This window comes from Halichondria panicea, chromosome 12, assembly GCF_963675165.1.
Source record: "Halichondria panicea chromosome 12, odHalPani1.1, whole genome shotgun sequence".
NCBI lineage: Eukaryota > Metazoa > Porifera > Demospongiae > Suberitida > Halichondriidae > Halichondria > Halichondria panicea.
In genome coordinates this window covers 1560102-1580799 of record NC_087388.1, presented here as the reverse complement: position 1 = coordinate 1580799, position 20698 = coordinate 1560102, and the positions used below count along the sequence as shown (strand labels likewise).

The following is a 20698-nucleotide window of genomic DNA, read 5'->3' as shown; positions in this document are numbered from 1 at the left end:
CAACCAGTCATATAGGATTGACAGTGCTCTATTGTGTGTGTTTTCAATTGCACACATTTTGAATGTGTTCAGACTGCTCTATTTCTGCAGGGAAAGGCCACATCAAGAACTGACTGACTGGACACACAAGAAAAAAGGCAAGAAAAACGTTGACAACCCAGCAACCTGTTTTGAAAATGAAGATATACAGTGTGTGCTTGCTTTCTATCATGCTCCAGTGTTATATAGCGTATATCAAAAGAGGAAACAATGCTTGTGTGACAACCGTTTTGAAGCTATACAAGAGCCTGAACAGGCTTAATGATGGTGCAGTACACTTCTATATATACATGTGCAATATGTACTCACCCCGTGACCCCCAGCATGCACTGATGACTGTTTGCATTAAATATGACTGCTAAACTGAACACTGACAACTTTCTGACCCTCGGCCTCACTGCAAGAGCGAATAAGTGATACAGAGCAGTGGCGGATCCAGGAACTTTAAAGGAAGGTTCCAATTGCAAACTTTGATCCACTGGAATTTGACAGCCATGGCAAATACAAAGCAAAAGGGCAAGGCCAGAGCAAGGGGCCCTGCGCACAACAAAGAAGCTGTATATAGTGCACATGTGTATTAACTTTTTAGTACTTATATTTAATGAACTCCTGCTTTTACTAATATTGAGTTTTTATGATGCGCATTTATTGAATTATTGATGTGTATATACTTGCATGACATTTAAATGTAACAGTTACTGGAACTGGAAAGGAAGTTATGAATAACTCATACTGAATGTATAGGTTCTGTTGGCGCAATTATATCATGTCCTACACACTTAGCTGGCGTATAATTATGTCATGTGTCAGGATAACCGAATTGGTGTATGGGGGTAGATATGGCATTAATAAGCTAAAGCCAATCTGGATCCGAGAATATTAAAACAGAGGCAGTGACTGATGAATAACACAGTACATAATTAAGTCATGACATTGCATGCACAACCGGCCATTAGCTATAGAACTGAGTGCAAAAATTCATTTCATTCATGTCAGAATTGACAACATTAGAATAACTGTACAGTAGCTAGTAACAAAAATGTGCTAATTTTGAAGGACGTAAGATGTTGCATATAATTATATCAGTAGAAAAAATGACAATTGGAAGTGCAGCAGTATTGCTTAAGTGGCAAGGCATGAGTTCTGAAAGTTCAGTGACACAAACATGTGTTAATTGGATTGAACAGCTATATCTACAGTATGTGAATGCATGCAGTTAAATCTACACATAATGTGGTACAGATATGAAACACGGAAAGTGTATGACCATGTAGCATGACGAGTGCTTGTCATCTGGTTGTCTCTCTCTTGATGCTCACAATGTTTTCAGAAGTGAGGGAGAGGGGAAATGTAAGACACTGCCAACGAGAGCCAATGATGGCAGCAAATGATTGGAGAAAATTTTATCGTCAGGACGGACAGATGATTGTTTTCGATAATGCTTTTCTTGTGTAGAAGCACGTCTACAATAGAATAAATGAATAATTATAGCTATAATTATAGCTATATATACCGTATTATTATACAGAGGGTATATTCCGAGGGTATAAATGTTTGTGGTTTTCTAATTAAGCATGTACCGGTTTTTTTTTATACCCACGAAAAGACTGCTATTCCACGAAAACCTTAATTTCTAACCGCTACCCTCGAAATATACCCGCTAAACGGTAGTATACTTACTGTGCTCTTGTGAGATTTGACTTGTTTCGTTGGACAATCCAATTGTAGGTTGACTACAAGAGCATCTACCAACATTTTCCAGGTGGGTTTTTGAGATATTCACAGTCGAATTATTTCTTAGCAATGTCACCAGGGAAGGATGCTTCGTTTCATTCCTAAGCAGTTCAAAGCAGAGTCGATCATGGACTCACACATCAGAAACAACAAATTAATCTGTACAAAGTGTAAGGAAATAATTAAGCTCATGGACAAATTAAACGTTGGGGTTTGGATGCTGCTTACTCCAGTAGAATATCACCTGTGTGTGAGCTGATCCAATGTTGATTGAAGTGGAGCATTTTATGTCTTTATCGGTAAGTTAATCAGTGCCTGCGCATTATTAGGAGTTGTATCTTTAAGGGTATATCCATTGGAAACAACAACATTTACATTAGCCTCGATCCCAGGCCGAGTTTTCGCTTTTATAACGGTTAGGCGAACAACTAGGCCTGGTACTAGTTGTCTGCGCATGCGTCAGTCGTTTGTCAGATTCTGGCGAATGGATATTCTCGTTCACTTTCGTGACATTTATATTCGTGTACTATCGTGTACTAGAAGTCAGTTCCCGTTTTATCATTATTGGAATCGATTGGAATGGCTCTTAGCTGAAGCTTCTCTCTTCTCTGAAGCTTAGAAAATATTATTCTGAAGACTGAACAACAAGGGAAGAGGTATAAAGCTTTGTCAAGCTTGTTAAGGTCAGATATTTTTGTGTGGGCCCTATGGCTATGCTATCAAGTCTTGTTCATGTTTGGCAAGATCTACCAGTAGGTAGACTATAGTTTCATCGTTAATATGGTGGATCAAGTGAAGAGTGTGAGCTAGAGAACTTGGTGCTGCCATCATCAGCTCGTCGACAATGACACTATAACCTGTTACCTGTTTAATACGAGAAATTTAATATGTATAGATCTACACGTATTTAGAATGTCTACTTCTCTGTACAGGAGCAATGGCTAATATCCAGTTATCCCAACAGTGCTCCTCTTGGCTATACTAACGGACGAGACTGGACAGTTTGAGGTAAGGGTTTAACCGTGTTTGGTTTCTTTTAATATTGTCCTATACTTACAGGACTAGAGTATGACCTGCTCATTCGAGCGTTGCTGGGTAGCTCAGAGACATCAACGTTTTCTCAAGTAAAATTTAACTGAGTTACGAGTTGGGGCCTAGAATCAGAGAAGTCCAGCAGCCTGCTAAATCTTTTTGAAACGTAATTTGAAGCCATTCAATCATCCTGAAGTTGCCCTGGGTCACTGTAATTGTGCTGCAGCACAACTGGCAACTCCCCAGACCTTTGTGAAGCAGCTCCCTATGTGCATCTTTTGTGTACTCCCTATGCATCTTTTGTGTACTCACTCTGTGCATTTTCTGTGTGCAAATTTCGATTATTGATTTATTAAATATTTTTGCCGACCACAAATATACAATGAAAATTTGACGCATGCGCAGACAACTAGTACCAGGCCTAGTTGCATGTTCGCCTAACCGTTATAAAAGCGAAAACTCGGCCTGGGATCGAGGCTACATTTACATGTGGTGTGTACGTGTGCGTGCTTGAAACTTACTCCAGTAATATGTAGATCCAGTCCATCTTTTGGGATGACCATCCTTTCATCGGAATAGAGAAGCATATCCTTCTTTCCATGACTCGCTTAGTGCCTTCTGCTAATGCTTCATCAATATCTCTTAGAGCATATTTAGATGCATTTCTAGCATTCGTAAAAGTTTCATCCATCCTTGAGATTGCTCGGATCAAGAAGGTAAAAACAGAAGGCAGTACAGAAATCAATTTATTTCCACAACATTCTGAATAACTAGATGCAGAGTGTTAGCACATTTTATGTTTTGTTGCCACTTCTCGCTATCAGTTCTTTCCTATCAGCGTCTTTAAGCATATCGACAAATACACCCACTCCATTCTTCATAAGCCTGCATACCAAGTATACATGTACACTACACAGGTCAGCGAGGATTGGCAGCATAATTGAACCTCTGCAATCGAAGAAGTAGAAGAATCAGAAAATCAATATTCAGAGGTTATTATAGAGAGCCTGTGGCTTGTTGGCAAGCTTTGTTTTCATGAAAAGCTGTGAGAGAAATGAGATGAAGAAATCGTTAGGAAATAGTCAAATCTACGAACATCACATTTAGCATAAAATCCTGGGTAACCTTTGACCCAGAGATCAAAAAAAGCAAGATGAGATTTCTCTTTAGTGGCACTCTCAATTGGTACTGGTTCTGAAGTGAGTTGAGAAAGACTGTGGTCCTCTTCCACATACAAATTCTCAATTTCGTGGCAGTACTGCAGCTTGTGGTATATTCTGATAATATTTTTCCATGCAGTAGCAATTCTGTAATATTTATGGCTACGCTGAATTTGAGTTGATCGATGTACTTGGTGACGTCCGCTTTAGCAGACTTTGACAATATTTGATGATTATAGGTACATCTGATGCGAGTATAACTCTCTTAGGGTGTGAGCGGAATTATATACAGTCTCTTCTATGTGTGAGAGATAAGGAGACTTACTTTGCAAGCTTGAATGTAGTCAGAGTGTTTTTCAACAATCCCAGAAGAGAGCTTGTATAAGTCATTCACAGCTTCTCGTTTACGACATCAGAGCAATACTTTGTAAATCATCAATCTTGGAGCTGTTACAGAAGTTCTGTACAATACTAGCTGAAGCTCTAGCTGCAGTACAAAAATTACTTGTGGGAGCATTAATAGAATTAGTAAAGGCTAACAAAATTATGTGCTTTTTGAAAGTTATATACAGTGTATATATTGCAGGGCACTTAAAAAAAAGTAAAATTGAAAGTGCATGCAGTAGTAAAAATAATGTTGCTTAAATTTAATGGCAAAGTATGAGTTCTGAAAAGCATTGGGTGATAAATTTTTGTAAGCAGCTACAATTATCTACATACTTTCTCAGATATGAAACACTGAAAATGTACGGAGTCTCTCTCTCAACTGACCATAAGTTGTCGTCTCCCTGGCTGCCCACTTTTGCAGCATGACAAGTGCTTGTCTGGTTGGCTCTGCTCCTCTTGTCTCTCTCTTGATGCTCACAATGTCTTTAGAAGTGAGGGAGAGGGGAAAAGCAAGACACTGCCATCGAGAGCCAATAATGACAGCAAATGATTGGAAAATCCTTGTCAGGACGGATATAGATGAATTGATTTCGCAGATGACTTTCTTTTGTAGAGGTACATCTATATATAATTATAAGCAGTGTGCATAATAATTATACCAGAGCTATAATGATTGTGAGGTACTTACTATGCTTTCGTGAGATTTGACTTGAATTCTGTGACCATCCATATATGCAGATTGACTGAGAGCGTCTACCAACACTATCCACGTGGGTTCTTGAGACATCCACAGGCGAATTACTTCTTCTTTTTTAGCATTATCACCATGATTAATTATTCTCAATGTCATCTAATCTGTTCCAGGGGATTGGAAGACTCATTCCTAGCAGTTTCTATTGAGCATCCTTTACTTCTAGCAAAGCAGAACGAACCAAGAAGGTATCCATTGGAAAAAACAAATCTATAGTACAATAATAAATGAAATACGTGGGTTTAATGTGTGCGTGAAGCTTACTCCAGTAAGATATGGCCCATCTTGTTGGGCTGATCCAATCTTTGATTGGAGTGGAGAAGCATTGTCTGTCTTTATCAGCAACTTCCTCAGGGCCTTCTGCTAGTGCTTCTTCAATATCTCTAAGAGCGTATTTAGGTGAATTTCTAGCATTTGTAAAAGGCTCATCCTTGATATTGCTCGGATCAAGAAGGTAAACAGTAGGCACTATACCAGCACAGAACTCAACTTTTGCTTCTACTACATTTTGAATAACTTGATGCAGAGTTTCGGAACAATTGACTTGATTTCGGATGTCACTCCTTGCTAGTACAATTAGTTCTTTACTATCAGCGTCTTTAGGCATATCGACAAATACTTCCACTCCATTCTTCATAAGCCAATGCAGACCAGTCGACCAAACACGACAGCTATAATTGGCAGCATATACATCGTCAATTAAAGAATCAGAAGCTGTAGTGGAGAGTCTTGTTGGCAGGCTTTGCTTCAGTGCAAAGTTGTGAGAGAGGTGAACGATAAGCACATGAAGAAATCTTGTTGGGAAGAAATCAAATCTGTCACCATCACATTTAGCATACCATCCCAAAGCAACTTTATCACCTTCGGATGTTGGCCGTTGAATTTCCTCGAGCTTGAGATCACATAGAGCAGGGAAAAATAGATGAGATTTCTCTTTAGTGGAACCCTCTGTTGGTACTGGTACAGAAGTTATTTGAGAAAGACTGTGGTCCTCTTCCACGTACAAATTCTCGATTTCTTGACAGTACTACAGCTTAAGTAGACTTTCTTTTGTGATGTACTCTGGTAGTACTCTCTCCAGTAGTGATTCTGGAATAATATCTACGCTGAGCTTGAGTTGATCGATATGCTTGGTCAGGTCAGCTTTAGCAGACATTGAAAACAGTTTATTGTGTACATCCGATGTGAGGGTTAATATCTTGAGAATGATTGTGTGGTTCTCAATGGAGTCCCCTTCTCTCTCTATCACCATTAGCAGACCCAAATCATGTAACTCTTGTATGAGAACGTATAGTGATGAAGAATTTAGTGGCAGAGGAATTCCAGTATCTTCTATGTGAGAGATAAGGAGGCTCACTTTACACGCTGGAACATGTTCAAAGTCTTTCTTCAACAATCCCAGAAGTGTGCTTGTCTCCGGGGAAAGAGACTCTAATCTCTTCGCTAGTTCCTTTATTTCATTTACTACATGTAGACCAGACATGACAGCGAGGATTGGCAGCATAATTGGATCTCTGCAATCAAAGAAGTAGAAGAATTAGAAGTTCAATATTATACAGAGCCTGCGGCTTGTTGGCAAGCTTTGTTTTCATGAAAAGCTGTGTGAGAGAAATGAGATAACAAAATCGTTAGGAAATAGTCAAATCTGCCATCATCACATTTAGCAAAAAATCCTTGGTCACCTTTGATCCAGAGATCACAAAAAGGAGACGAAATTTCTCTTTATAGTGGCACTCTCAGTTGGTACTGGTTCTGAAGTGAGTTCGAGAAAGGCTGTGGTACTCTTCCACTTATAAAATTCTCAGCAGTACTGCAGTTTGTGGTAGTATTTTTTCCATGCAGTAGCGATGCAGTAGCAATTTTGTAATAATGATGACTACCCTGAGCTTGAGTTGACTAGCTGATGACGTCTGCTTTTAAATTGATCATTATGGGTACACCTGATGTGAGTAATTCTCTTAGGGTGTGAGCCGGATTTAAGTCTCTTCTATGTGAGAGATAAGGAGACTTACTTTGCAAGCTGGAACATAGTCAAAGTGTTTTTCAACAATCCCAGAAGAGAGCTTGTCTCTGGGGAAAATCCAACAGAGAACAATAAGTAATTCACAGCTTCTCGTTTACAACATCAGAGCAATGCTTTGTAAACCATCAATCTTGGAACTGTTACAGAAGTTTTTGTACAACACTATTTGAAGCTACAAAAATTACTTGAGGGAGCATAATTAACTAATAAGAATTGACAACATTAAAGTGCTTTTTTGAAGGTTGTATACGCAGTGTAAAAAATTGAAAGTGCAGTTGTGACATTGTTGTTTAAATTTAATGGCAAAGCATGAGTGACACAAACAAGGTGATACATTTTCGTAAACAGCTATAATTATCTACATACTTTTCTCAGATATTAAACACTGAGAGTGTACGGAGTCTCTCTCTCAACTGACCATAAATTGCCGTCTCCCTGGCTGCCCACTTCTGCAGCATGACGAGTGCTTGTCTGGTAGGCTCTGCTCCTCTTGTCTCTCTCTTAACGCTCACAATGTCTTCAGAAGTGAGGGAGAGGGGAAAAGCAAGACACTGCCAACGAGAGCCAATGACGGCAGCAAATGATTGGAGAAAGTCCTCGTCAGGACGGAGAGATGAATCTTTTTCGAGAATTTTCTTTTGTAGAGGCACATCTATAATTATTATATAATGCACACATGAATAAGCAATTAATATAGCTAATGATTGTGAGGTACTTACTATGCTTTTGTGAGATTTGACTTGAATTCTGTGACCATTCATATGCAGATTGATTGAGAGCATCTACCAACACTATCCAGGTGGGTTCTTGAGACATCCATAGTCGAATTACTTCTTCTTTCTTAGCAATGTCACCAGGGTATGATGAGTTATTATTCTCAATGTCATCTAATTTGTTCCAGGGGATCGGAAGACTCATTCCTAGCAGTTTCCATTGAGCATCCTTTACTTCTTGCAAAGCAGAATGAACCAAGAAGGTATTCATTGGAAAAAACAAATCTGTAGTACAATAACAAACAAATTAATTAATTACGCGTGTATATGTGTGTGTGAAACTTACTCCAGTAAGATATGGCCCATCTTGTTGGGCTAATCCATTCTTTGATCGGAGTGGAGAAGCATTGCCTGTCTTTATCGGCAACTTCCTCAGTGCCTTCTGCTAGTGCTTCTTCGATATCACTAAGAGCGTATTTAGATGAACTCAAAGCATTCGTAAAAGGTTCATCCTTGAGGTTACTCGGATCAAGAAGGTAAACAGTAGGCACTATACTAGCACAGAATTCAACTTTTGTTTCCACTACCTTTTGAATAACTTGATGCAGAGTTTCAGAACACTTGGCTTGATTTCGGACGTCACTCTTTGCTAGTACAACCAGTTCTTTACTATCAGCTTCTTTAGGCATATCGACAAATACTTCCACTCCATTCTTCATAAGCCAATGCAGACCAGTCGACCAGACATGACAGCTAGGATTGGCAGCATGTACCTCAGCAATCAAAGAATTGGAAGCTGTAGGTGAGAGTCTGTGTCTTGTTGGAAGGTTTTGTTTTAATGCAAAGTTGTGAGAGAGGTGAACGATAAGCACATGAAGAAATCGTGTTGGGAAGAAGTCGAATCTGTCACCATCACATTTAGCATACCATCCCAAAGTAATCTTATCACCTTTGGATTTAGGCCATTGAATGTCCTCAAGCTTGAGATCACACAGAGCAGGGAAAAATAAATGAGATTTCTCTTTAGTGGCACTATCTGTTGGTACAGGTTCTAAAGTGAGTTGAGAAAGAGTGTGGTCCTTTTCCACGTGCAAATTTTCAATTTCGTGACAGTACTGCAACTGCAGTAGACTTTCTTTTGTGATGTACTCTGGCAGTACTCTCTCCAGTAGTGATTCTGGAATAATACCTACGCTAAACTTGAGTTGATGAATGTGCTCTGTGAGGTCAGCTTTAGCAGACTCTGAAAAGAGTTTTTTGTGTACATTTGATGTGAATGTTGATATCTTGAGAATTATTATATGGTTCTCAATGGAGTCCCCTTCTCTCTCTATCACCATTAGCAGACCCAAATCATGTAACTCTCTTATGAGAGTGTATAGTAATGAAGAATTTAGTCGCAGCGGAATTCCCGTCTCTTCTATGTGAGAGATAAGGAGGCTTACTTTGCAAGCTGGAACATGTTCAAAGTCTTTCTTCAACAATCCCAAGAGTGTGCTTGTCTCTGGGGAAAGGGATACCAAATTGGAAAATTTCTTAGTGAGTTCTTTTATGTCATTTACTACAGTCCCTCGTTTACGAGAATCAAGAGAAACACTTTGTTCAATTTGAAAGCCATCAATCTTAGAGCTGCTACAGAACTTTTGGGATACGCTGTCAAGAACACGTAACACTTGTTCAACTGATGTTTTGTTGATTACATCAGCGTGGCTTCCCACTGGTAGGATAATCATGTTTGAGAATTGCTTAATATTGTATGATAGAAATGAAAGCCAGTAGCTGTATTTAGTGGCAGCAGCTTCTTCGCCTTTACTCAAATCACAAACTATCAAATATATATTACTTCCTTTTGATGTGTTGATTGACTCCATAATTGCAGCATGTGAGGAGTAGTACTCGGAATCACCAGCAAAATCATAGAGTATCATTCTTCCATAATAACTACTGTCATAAGTACTTGGAATAATGCCTGCAGTGTGAGGGGCAACAGTTGACGTGCTGAAGTAGCTGAAGAAACCTTTCTTTTTGATAGTCTCAACAAGCGTGGATTTCCCTGCACCTGGATGCCCTACAACAAATATTCTGGTGAGGTTCTTTTCACCAGTAAACTCTTGTTTAGCAAGTTCGTCTAGTTGCTCATAGGTTAACTGGAGTTTGGAAGTATGATTTTCATAAATTGTAACAATTTCTTGTTTTCTCTGAAGTTTAGCTAAATCAAGGGCTGTCTTCCCATCTGTATTTCGCACAAAAAGTGGAGCTTCATACTTCTGCAATAGTAAACGTGCACAATGAGCTTGCCCATATAGAGTTGCTGTGTGAAGAGGGGTGTTACCTTTATTATTAACTTGAAACACTGTCCAGTACTGGTACTTGAAAAGGATTGTTCTTAGCATGTCTTCAGTATGCGGTGTAGGACACAAAAGATGTAGAGGTGTGTTCCCATCATTGTCTCTAATTGTTGGATCCACCTTATATTGAGCTACCAGTTTATACAATAGTTCTACGTGACCATTTTGGAAAGCATAGTGAAGCAGAGTTTGACCATTGTAGCCTCTGTTATGTGGGCTGCATTTAAACTCTTTACTAAAGGCATGAATCACGATCTCATGACCACCTTCAGCTGCTAAACACAATGGGGTAGAGTAAACATTATTAGTGATATTAATATCAATTTTGTGTTGAGTAATCAAAAGTCTTACTGTTTCAACATGTCCTTTAATGGCTGCAACATGTAGAGGTGTGTTACCGTCATTATCTTTATCTGCGAGATTGAGGCCATATTCAAGCACTAATTTGTCTATCAGTTCTATATGATCACCATCGCATGCTTGGTGAAGGAGAGTACGACCGTTGTATCCTCGGACATGACAACTGCTGTTGAATTCTTTGATTAGCATATCCAAAACATGCACACGACCCTTCCGAACAGCTTCCATCAATGGAGTAGCGTTCTGATTATTAGTGCAATCAACATCAGCACTGTGCTTGCTAATCAGGTGTCTCACTGTTTCAACATGTCCTCTCATGGTTGCAATATGTAGAGGTGTGTTACCATCATTACCTTTATCTGCGAGATCGAGGCCATATTCAAGCACTAATTTGTCTATCAGTTCTATATGACCACCATTGCATGCATAGTGAAGGAGAGTAGAACCGTAGTAATCTCGGACATGACAACTGCTGTTGAATTCTTTGATTAGCATATCCAAAACATGCACACGACCATTCAGCGCAGCACCCATCAATGGTGTATTGTTGTAGTTGTTAGTGCAATCAATATCAGCACTGTGCTTGCTAATCAGGTGTCTCACTGTTTCAACATGTCCTTCAATGGCTGCAATATGTAGAGGTGTGTTACCATCATTATCTTTATCTGCAGGATTGAGGCCATATTCAAGCACTAATTTGTCTATCATTTCTATATGACCACCATTGCATGCATAGTGAAGGAGAGTATAACCATTGTCACCTAGGACATGACAACTGCTGTTGAATTCTTTGATTACCATATCCAAAACATGCACACAACCATTAAACACAGCTAGCATCAATGGAGTATCAGTCTGATTATTAGTGCAATCAACATCAGCACTGTGCTTGCTAATCAGGTGTCTCACTGTTTCAACATGTCCTTTAATGGCTGCAATATGTAGAGGTGTGTTACCATCATTATCTTTATCTGCGGGATTGAGGCCATATTCAAGCACTAACTTGTCTATCATTTCTATATGACCACCATTGCATGCATAGTGAAGAAGAGTAAAACCATTGTCACCTCGGACATGACAACTGCTGTTGAATTCTTTGATTAGCATATCCAAAACATGCACACAACCATTAAACACAGCTAGCATCAATGGAGTATCGTTCTGATTATTAGTGCAATCAACATCAGCACTGTGCTTGCTAATCAGGTGTCTCACTGTTTCAACATGTCCTTTAGCGGCTGCAGTATGTAGAGGTGTGTTACCATTATTATCTTTATCTGCGGGATTGAGGCCATATTCAAGCACTAATTTGTCTATCAGTTCTATATGACCACCTTCACATGCTTGGTGAAGTAGAGTATAACCATTGTAACCTCGGACATGACAACTGCTGTTGAATTCTTTGATTAGCATATCCAAAACATGCACACGACCAGTCCACACAGCTAGATTCAATGGAGTATTGTTCTGATTATTAGTGCAATCAATATCAGCACTGTGCTTGCTAATCAGGTGTCTCACTGTTTCAACACGTCCTTTAAAGGAGGCTGCAATATGTAGAGGTGTGTTACCATCATTATCTTTATCTGCGGGATTGAGGCCATATTCAAGCACTAATTTGTCTATCAGTTCTATATGACAACCATTGCATGCATAGTGAAGGAGAGTATAACCATTGTAACCTCGGACATGACAACTGCTGTTGAATTCTTTGATTAGCATATCCAAAACATGCACACAACCATTAAACACAGCTAGCATCAATGGAGTACTGTTCTGATTATTAGTGCAATCAGTATCAGCACTGTGCTTGCTAATCAGGTGTCTCACTGTTTCAACATGTCCTTTAGCGGCTGCAGTATGTAGAGGTGTGTTACCATTATTATCTTTATCTGCGGGATTGAGGCCATATTCAAGCACTAATTTGTCTATCAGTTCTATATGACCACCATCGCATGCTTGGTGAAGGAGAGTACGACCGTTGTATCCTCGGACATGACAACTGCTGTTGAATTCTTTGATTAGCATATTCAAAACATGCACACGACCCTTCCGAACAGCTTCCATCAATGGAGTAGCGTTCTGATTATTAGTGCAATCAACATCAGCACTGTGCTTGCTAATCAGGTGTCTCACTGTTTCAACATGTCCTCTCATGGTTGCAATATGTAGAGGTGTGTTACCATCATTACCTTTATCTGCGAGATCGAGGCCATATTCAAGCACTAATTTGTCTATCAGTTCTATATGACCACCATTGCATGCATAGTGAAGGAGAGTAGAACCGTAGTAATCTCGGACATGACAACTGCTGTTGAATTTTTTGATTAGCATATCCAAAACATGCACACGACCATTCAGCGCAGCACCCATCAATGGTGTATTGTTGTAGTTGTTAGTGCAATCAATATCAGCACTGTGCTTGCTAATCAGGTGTCTCACTGTTTCAACATGTCCTTCAATGGCTGCAATATGTAGAGGTGTGTTACCATCATTATCTTTATCTGCAGGATTGAGGCCATATTCAAGCACTAATTTGTCTATCATTTCTATATGACCACCATTGCATGCATAGTGAAGGAGAGTATAACCATTGTCACCTCGGACATGACAACTGCTGTTGAATTCTTTGATTAGCATATCCAAAACATGCACACAACCATTAAACACAGCTAGCATCAATGGAGTATCAGTCTGATTATTAGTGCAATCAACATCAGCACTGTGCTTGCTAATCAGGTGTCTCACTGTTTCAACATGTCCTTTAATGGCTGCAATATGTAGAGGTGTGTTACCATCATTATCTTTATCTGCGGGATTGAGGCCATATTCAAGCACTAACTTGTCTATCATTTCTATATGACCACCATTGCATGCATAGTGAAGAAGAGTAAAACCATTGTCACCTCGGACATGACAACTGCTGTTGAATTCTTTGATTAGCATATCCAAAACATGCACACAACCATTAAACACAGCTAGCATCAATGGAGTATCGTTCTGATTATTAGTGCAATCAACATCAGCACTGTGCTTGCTAATCAGGTGTCTCACTGTTTCAACATGTCCTTTAGCGGCTGCAGTATGTAGAGGTGTGTTACCATTATTATCTTTATCTGCGGGATTGAGGCCATATTCAAGCACTAATTTGTCTATCAGTTCTATATGACCACCTTCACATGCTTGGTGAAGTAGAGTATAACCATTGTAACCTCGGACATGACAACTGCTGTTGAATTCTTTGATTAGCATATCCAAAACATGCACACGACCAGTCCACACAGCTAGATTCAATGGAGTATTGTTCTGATTATTAGTGCAATCAATATCAGCACTGTGCTTGCTAATCAGGTGTCTCACTGTTTCAACACGTCCTTTAAAGGAGGCTGCAATATGTAGAGGTGTGTTACCATCATTATCTTTATCTGCGGGATTGAGGCCATATTCAAGCACTAATTTGTCTATCAGTTCTATATGACAACCATTGCATGCATAGTGAAGGAGAGTATAACCATTGTAACCTCGGACATGACAACTGCTGTTGAATTCTTTGATTAGCATATCCAAAACATGCACACAACCATTAAACACAGCTAGCATCAATGGAGTACTGTTCTGATTATTAGTGCAATCAGTATCAGCACTGTGCTTGCTAATCAGGTGTCTCACTGTTTCAACATGTCCTTTAGCGGCTGCAGTATGTAGAGGTGTGTTACCATTATTATCTTTATCTGCGGGATTGAGGCCATATTCAAGCACTAATTTGTCTATCAGTTCTATATGACCACCATTGCATGCATAGGGAGTCCCCTTTAAAGTTGCGTAATGCAAAACTGAGTACCCATCTGTATCCTTAACAGAAAGGTCCATAAGATGTTCTGAAATAAGATTCTCCATGAACTGGAATTGTCCTCCAAAACAGGCACAGTGGAGAACAGATAAGCCATGGAATCCCCTAATATTCAGGTCTACTTTATTCTGTGTAACTAGTCGATTAATCAAGTCTTTGAGACCGAGTGATGCAGCTACAAACAATGCAATAAAGCCATCATCTTTATAATCCTTGAATTGAATATAATCAACAAAGTATTTGCTTATCAGACGCATAGTTTTCTCCACAGCTTCAGAATCATTGTAATACTCAAAGAGGACGTCCTCAAACATTTTAGTGTGATCAGAATCCATTTCACTACGACTAAAGGAGCAGGACACGTAGTCTCCGTTGGAGAGGCGTCTACAACACATTGATAATAGAAGCAACATTATAATTATTTGCACATGTTTGTTCTTAGCAGCAAAAAGCATTGGTGTATTTCCATCATTATCAATAGCTCCTATGTCAGCACCAAAGTCATTGGCTAGTGTCCAAACCGTATCGAGATGACCATTAGCACATGCAAGATGAAGAGATGTTTGGTTGTGTGAGTTTCTGACGTTGACTTCATATTGCTTTGTTTTCAACAGCTCTCTGACCTCATCTAAGTCCCCACGGCTTGCAGCAGTGTGCAGGGGAGTATTACATGACTGGCTGTCATCAGTCATTTCCGCAACTATACGGCACTGATTAATAAAATGAATGAAAGAGTTATACTAGAGTAGCTTTAAAATTATATACGATTGAATTGTGTTAGTGAATTGTCGCAAACGGCGTATCAACTATACTAAGTTGCTCTGTCTGAACATGATCTTGCAAAATCGGACAACAAAATCAGGATTGATCATTACAGACACAGCTTTCTGTTTCTCCTGAGGAGGATTTGCTGTTACTAAGGAAACTAGAATGTGTATATGGAACGCCGTTTGCAACAATTTAGAGAACGTAACTTGTGTGCATCAGATATGAAATCAATTTTTGACAACAATTTTCAGATTTTTGAATATTACGTACGTGAATGATCTGTCGAAATCAATTGTCTACGAATCGATTTTGGACAATTGATTACAAATATCTATTTGAACTATACAGTGGCGGATCCAGAGGAGGGTCCATGGGGTCCCTTGACCCCCCCTTTTGAAGTTAACTTTAGAAGGCTTAATGACACCAGCTAGCTATTTATCAGTTTTTGTAGCTATTGTAATTTCATTCAATGATTGTACCTGTTGTTTTGATGTATCAACTGCCAGAAGAGTGTTCAGGTTAGCCTAGGCTAGCTAGTTGACTGTTCGTGGCAGCTAGCTAGCTCTACGCAGTCTATTATGGGACTTCCCCTGGCTGAGTATGAGATTTTCCCTAGTCACGTGTGACCGGAAGTGTGCGTAACCCCCAAAAAGTCGCGCTGCGCGCTCGTTAGTTTGGAACCCCCCTTTCATTTTTCCTGGATCCGCCACTGCTATACATCCCTCTAAAGTTAGATTAGTAAACAAACTTCAAACAGCTTGATTGCATAAAGTGATTCATGCATGGGGACGATTGCATGGATGGATGCATGGATAAAACCAGAAACGTCTGGGATAACCAAAGCAGGTCTGTGACAAGCTTAGCCTCGATTCCAGGCCGATTAAAATACGGCCTGGTACCTATTGCAGGGGTGATAGTGCGCATACCAGGCCGTATTTTAATCGGCCTTGAATCGAGGCTATGACAAGCTTCACGGGACTAACTCAGGACTCAGGATCACTTATAGCTACTGGCCAACATTATATTTTATTATCAGAAATGTAGTAATTTTTACGGAAGCCCGTATATACACCCGGCATAATTATAGTATTTACTAGTGGACTCTGTTATTAACAGCAGTTGAGTAATGTACGGTGCATGTTTTGATAACCTTCCAAGTATTAAATTACTATTCTGTAGGGCTACCGAAATTCAGCCGTTGTAGTTACGCATCTTTGAATGCACATGCGCAGAAAAAGGGTGTATCCGTCAGTGAAGAATCCAGTGGGAGCTTTGGAGGCTTGAGCACCCTCCTGGCCTTGATGACAAGTCTGAAGGATAGAATGTAGAGCTAGCTATTAACCCACTGCATACATGCACTATATTACATTATCATGGCCACACCCAGTTTATAACTATAGATTGAAGAGTTAGAGAGATTGGAAATGGAGTGGTGCACGCCATGCTTTTACATTGAATCTGCAGTGGAGTCTCGAAAACTCTCCGCGCTACGCCCTATGAACGAGGCTATTAAGCAAAATTGTTTCCGGGTAATTCCCTCAAAATAAGAAAATTGTGTTTCTTCAAGACTTCATCTCTTTCAGCATTTTATAACACGGTTAGTCCACGAGCTACGTGTAGTACTTGCTAATGACTGACCACACCCAGTAAAAAGAGACATATATAGTGTGTTTTGGGAGTGCACTAAACAATGGTTAATGGCAGCAGAAGGCTGAGGTTCTTGGGTGTGGTTGCATCAGGTAATTGACTGCGCATGCGCAGTAGGGTTGCCATCCACGTGCAGTATCAGTTATTGATAGAGAAGCGATCTTCTCCAGTAGCCGTTCTTTCCCTCCGCCCTCCCCCTTTCTCCTGCTTGGGGTTGGCCTCCCTAGTTTCACACCACGAGCTCGGGCTGGGGGACAGCCAGCTAGGTTAAGGGGTTTCATTAATTTATAGGGACCCGCTCGAGGGGGTGGGCGCTGTCCTCAGCCAGGGCACTCCTTCTGTTCAGGTGGTGGCTTTAACAGCCTTATTGTTCCGGGCCCAAATTGTTGGTTTATATGGTTTTATAATAATTGGTGGTTCTCCTCAGCCCTTTAGTTTGACATTAATCTATTTCCAAGGCTGTTTTGGAACTAATGGAACTGTAACGTGTAAGCGTGCTGGTTATGACGACTACAATAGGTAAATACCTTGAAATATAAGTGAGTTGCACGGACTGAGCACAGTTACTTGCAGTATATTGGTATTGTTGTGAGCCGCCTCAATTAAATCGCAGCGTAGCGCGGATGTTACTCGAGGGTACCAGCCGTTTCCAATCCCTCTAGCTCTTCAATTTATGGTTTAACTGAGCATGAACAATTATTATTGATGAGTCATGCAGGAAAAACATCGTGATTTGTTGCAAAGTAGCTAGCTATAGGCTTGAAAAGCAGATGATTTTTTTAGTATAATAATTAGCTTTCCCCATCAAGATTCCTGAGTCCGCCCCTGCATCTGTAATAGGTTAAAGTTCGCAATGGCTATAGCAGTACAGCATTACAGCTCTTTTCAGACTTTTGTAGCTAACAAAGAGATATAGCGCTTTAGTGCAAGGCTAACTCGAATAGAAACTTTGTGCGAACAGATGATGCTACGTAAGATTTTGAAGAGATTGCAACAGCATGCATTCAAAATTAGCCATAACTGGAGAACAAAGCTTTAGTTTGCAAATCCACAAATCAAAATCCAAGAGAACGTGGCTGGAACTCTATAGAAGCTGTTAGTGTTCGTCGCATTGCAGCCATGGAGCAGTTACAGCTGGAATACACACACACACACACACACACACACACAGTCAGCTTTACCGTATCCCTCGTGCGGTTTCGTATCGAGGCATAATTAACTTTACAGCTAGCTCTTGATTGTGGTTGGAGCTCCTTATAACCTATAGTTTTATGGCAGCAATACCATAAAGAATAGCAGCAGCTTAATAATGTGTTATTCTAGCTGCTTATAATTATTGTGATTACAGAGCTCTGAGATTAGCTTGTACTCAGCCAATTATGGCTCATCCAAGTTTTCGCTAGTTAACATACCTATAACTATGCCTATCGATATCATTTTGTTTGCGCATTGTATTTCTAATTCTTATCCCTCAATAATTCTTGATTCCTGACGACTTACTCTATATTTATGGGCTGCAAATGAATTTCATTGAAATAAATAATTTTCATTATGCAGGTTGTGCACATGTATGATGTCATACACAGGTATCAACTTGATAAACAAACACATGACAATGTATGCAGCCTACGTGTACTAGCTAAACACATGCTATTTTGTGCAACGAGATGTCTGTAACCCAAAGCTAATATACTATAGAGCACTGAAGTGCTAACCCTCGGCTGTTTTACGTCTCATAGCCAAGCATGTAATGTTACGGTATACGTACATGAACATGAGCGGCAAACTACCTACTCTATATTTGAACTGTATGACAAGGCCTTGAAAACAGACATATAGTGGTGCATGGTCAGACATACACTATAGCTATAGGACTATAGGATCACATCAGAGTCAGCAGCTAAAATATTATACAAATAAAGCACCTGACATGCACTCTGGGAGTCCTGGACCGTACGTTATTTGGATCACAGCAGAGCAGGCCTGGAGTGTTAAAAGTAAGACACCAGGCTGACATACAGCGGGGACCGGAGTATAGGCTCACATGCAGTATAGCCAGCAAAGAAGACTGCATGGAGTCTCTTCCCATGAAAACAAATAATTTGTATCCACGTGGCTGTAATCAGTGCCTCGAATTAAAGCCGGGCATATATAGAGAGTTCTATAATAATTATGGCCAATGTGCAAGTTCAAGCTTCTTAGCTTTTGCTCGCTTTTATTCGACAACGAAGCTTTAACTAACATCAAAATCTTAAAACTAATAACTTGTTGTGTGAAGGCTATCCATGCTGTAAACTCAGTGCTATGGCATCCAGGTGAGCAGGCTCAGAAATCACAAACAGACAGACAGACAAACCAACCGACTACACCCGCCCATGTGCCTCGGTATAACTAACAAGCACAAAAATATAATCACACTTATTCTTATGAAATAGAGGGATAGACAACGTGTGATGTCACACCCTCTGGTTTGAGGCTAGTTACGCTCAAGAACGTACATACTGTATGCTTCCCTTTTGATATCTGCTTTTATAGTTTTCTTGTAGACGACTGGAGCGTACAAGAGCAATCCTGCATCATGCCCACGCAACACTACTGGGTAAAACGTTTGCAAAAGTCTACAAAAGTTTCCATATACCTCTCCTGCTCTTACTGTATATGGTTTATCCAACGGAAGCTTTTTGCTATCCCTCTCATCGTTATCTGTGTTCTTATATTTTAGTTTTACATGTACTCATTTGCCTATAGCACTATCAAAATGTGTGCAATAATTGAAACACACACACAACTGCACTGTCAATCCTATGTACAACCTACTGGTTGTACTATAATTGCCACACTTTAATATTCTCTTAGACTAAAATTAATTATAGAAGCATTAGGCCACTCCAAATGAGACTATAGTTTCCCGTCAGAGACTCTAGTAAATTATATGCGGGTGTGAGCAGTATTATCATTATTCATTACTATGAATCTCATTATAAATGTGTTGCGTCATCAATGAATTTAATTAATCACCCACAAAAATGTTACCATGCACACATACAACCACAAACAGTAAACAAAGATCAATAAAAGAAGTAATTTCAATATTTCATTGGATAATTAGAGAAATAATGGCCATAATGACTATTAATGCGGTAGCTAAAGCAGGAAGCGCAAGTAGGACGGGAAACTACAGTCTCATTTGGAGTGGCCTTAGTAAGAAATTTTTCCAGGGATGTACATGTTTTACACTCAAACAGAGAAGCTTGTGTCTGGCCAAAGGTGAGCCTTTTAATACTAATAAAATGAGAGCTATTATCATGATCATAAAACAATTTGTTGAAAACTGTTGACAATGTAGATCTACTAATCATAGATAGATCTAGAAGAGGTATTATGTAATAAGGGTTTACCTTGCACCACTCTTTCTCTAGTCCTTACGATGGGTCAAACTTTAGTCTAGTGTAATCTTGCAGTTTGTTTGCTTGATTGTTCAAGGCTTGTTCAAAAGCTTGTTTTCCGAGTAGAGTAAACAATGGAACGGATGTTAGGCCACTAGCACTAACGGTACCTCCTATGGAACGCCAAATAGGTCAAAAATACATCCCACTTCAAGGGGGTGTCTCACACATCTATCGGTTGCTTTGCACACATCGATCTTTACCCACTTGTACACTTTTGACATCTATTGACTACTTGACATTTATCGACTACCTGACATTTATCGACTAATTGACATCTATCGACTACTTGACATCTACTGCTACGTATACTTACATCTATCAGCTAGTTGACATCCATCAACTACTTGACATCTATCAGCTACTTGACATCTATCGACTACTTGAGGTTAGTATCCTTTTAGTGAAGTTAGTGTTACAATATTGATTTAATGTTATAG

General features: G+C 39.7%; 1 protein-coding gene across 1 annotated transcript; it reads right to left on the bottom strand.

Moving 5' to 3' along the window:
• Positions 1–1002: 1002 nt before the first annotated feature.
• LOC135345464 (uncharacterized) lies at positions 1003–20326 on the bottom strand. The gene is made up of 10 exons (XM_064542888.1): positions 20211–20326; positions 13248–15107; positions 8186–12851; positions 7846–8124; positions 5368–7778; positions 5041–5313; positions 3327–4973; positions 2018–2088; positions 1720–1932; positions 1003–1502 (listed from the first exon to the last, which is right to left on the bottom strand). Exons 2-5 carry the CDS (start codon positions 15087–15089, stop codon positions 7498–7500), a joined length of 7068 nt encoding a protein of 2355 aa, XP_064398958.1. The 5' UTR covers positions 15090–15107; positions 20211–20326; the 3' UTR covers positions 1003–1502; positions 1720–1932; positions 2018–2088; positions 3327–4973; positions 5041–5313; positions 5368–7497.
• Positions 20327–20698: the final 372 nt, after the last annotated feature.

Coding starts and splice junctions, on each gene's coding strand:
- LOC135345464 (XM_064542888.1), bottom strand. CDS start 15,089: ATGACTGATGACAGCCAGTCATGTAATACTCCCCTGCACACTGCTGCA. Junction 12,852..13,247: donor CTGATGTTGATTGCACTAAT/AATCAGACTGAT, acceptor AACAGCAGTTGT/CATGTCCGAGATTACTACGG. Junction 8,125..8,185: donor ATGGGCCATATCTTACTGGA/GTAAGTTTCACA, acceptor ATTGTACTACAG/ATTTGTTTTTTCCAATGAAT.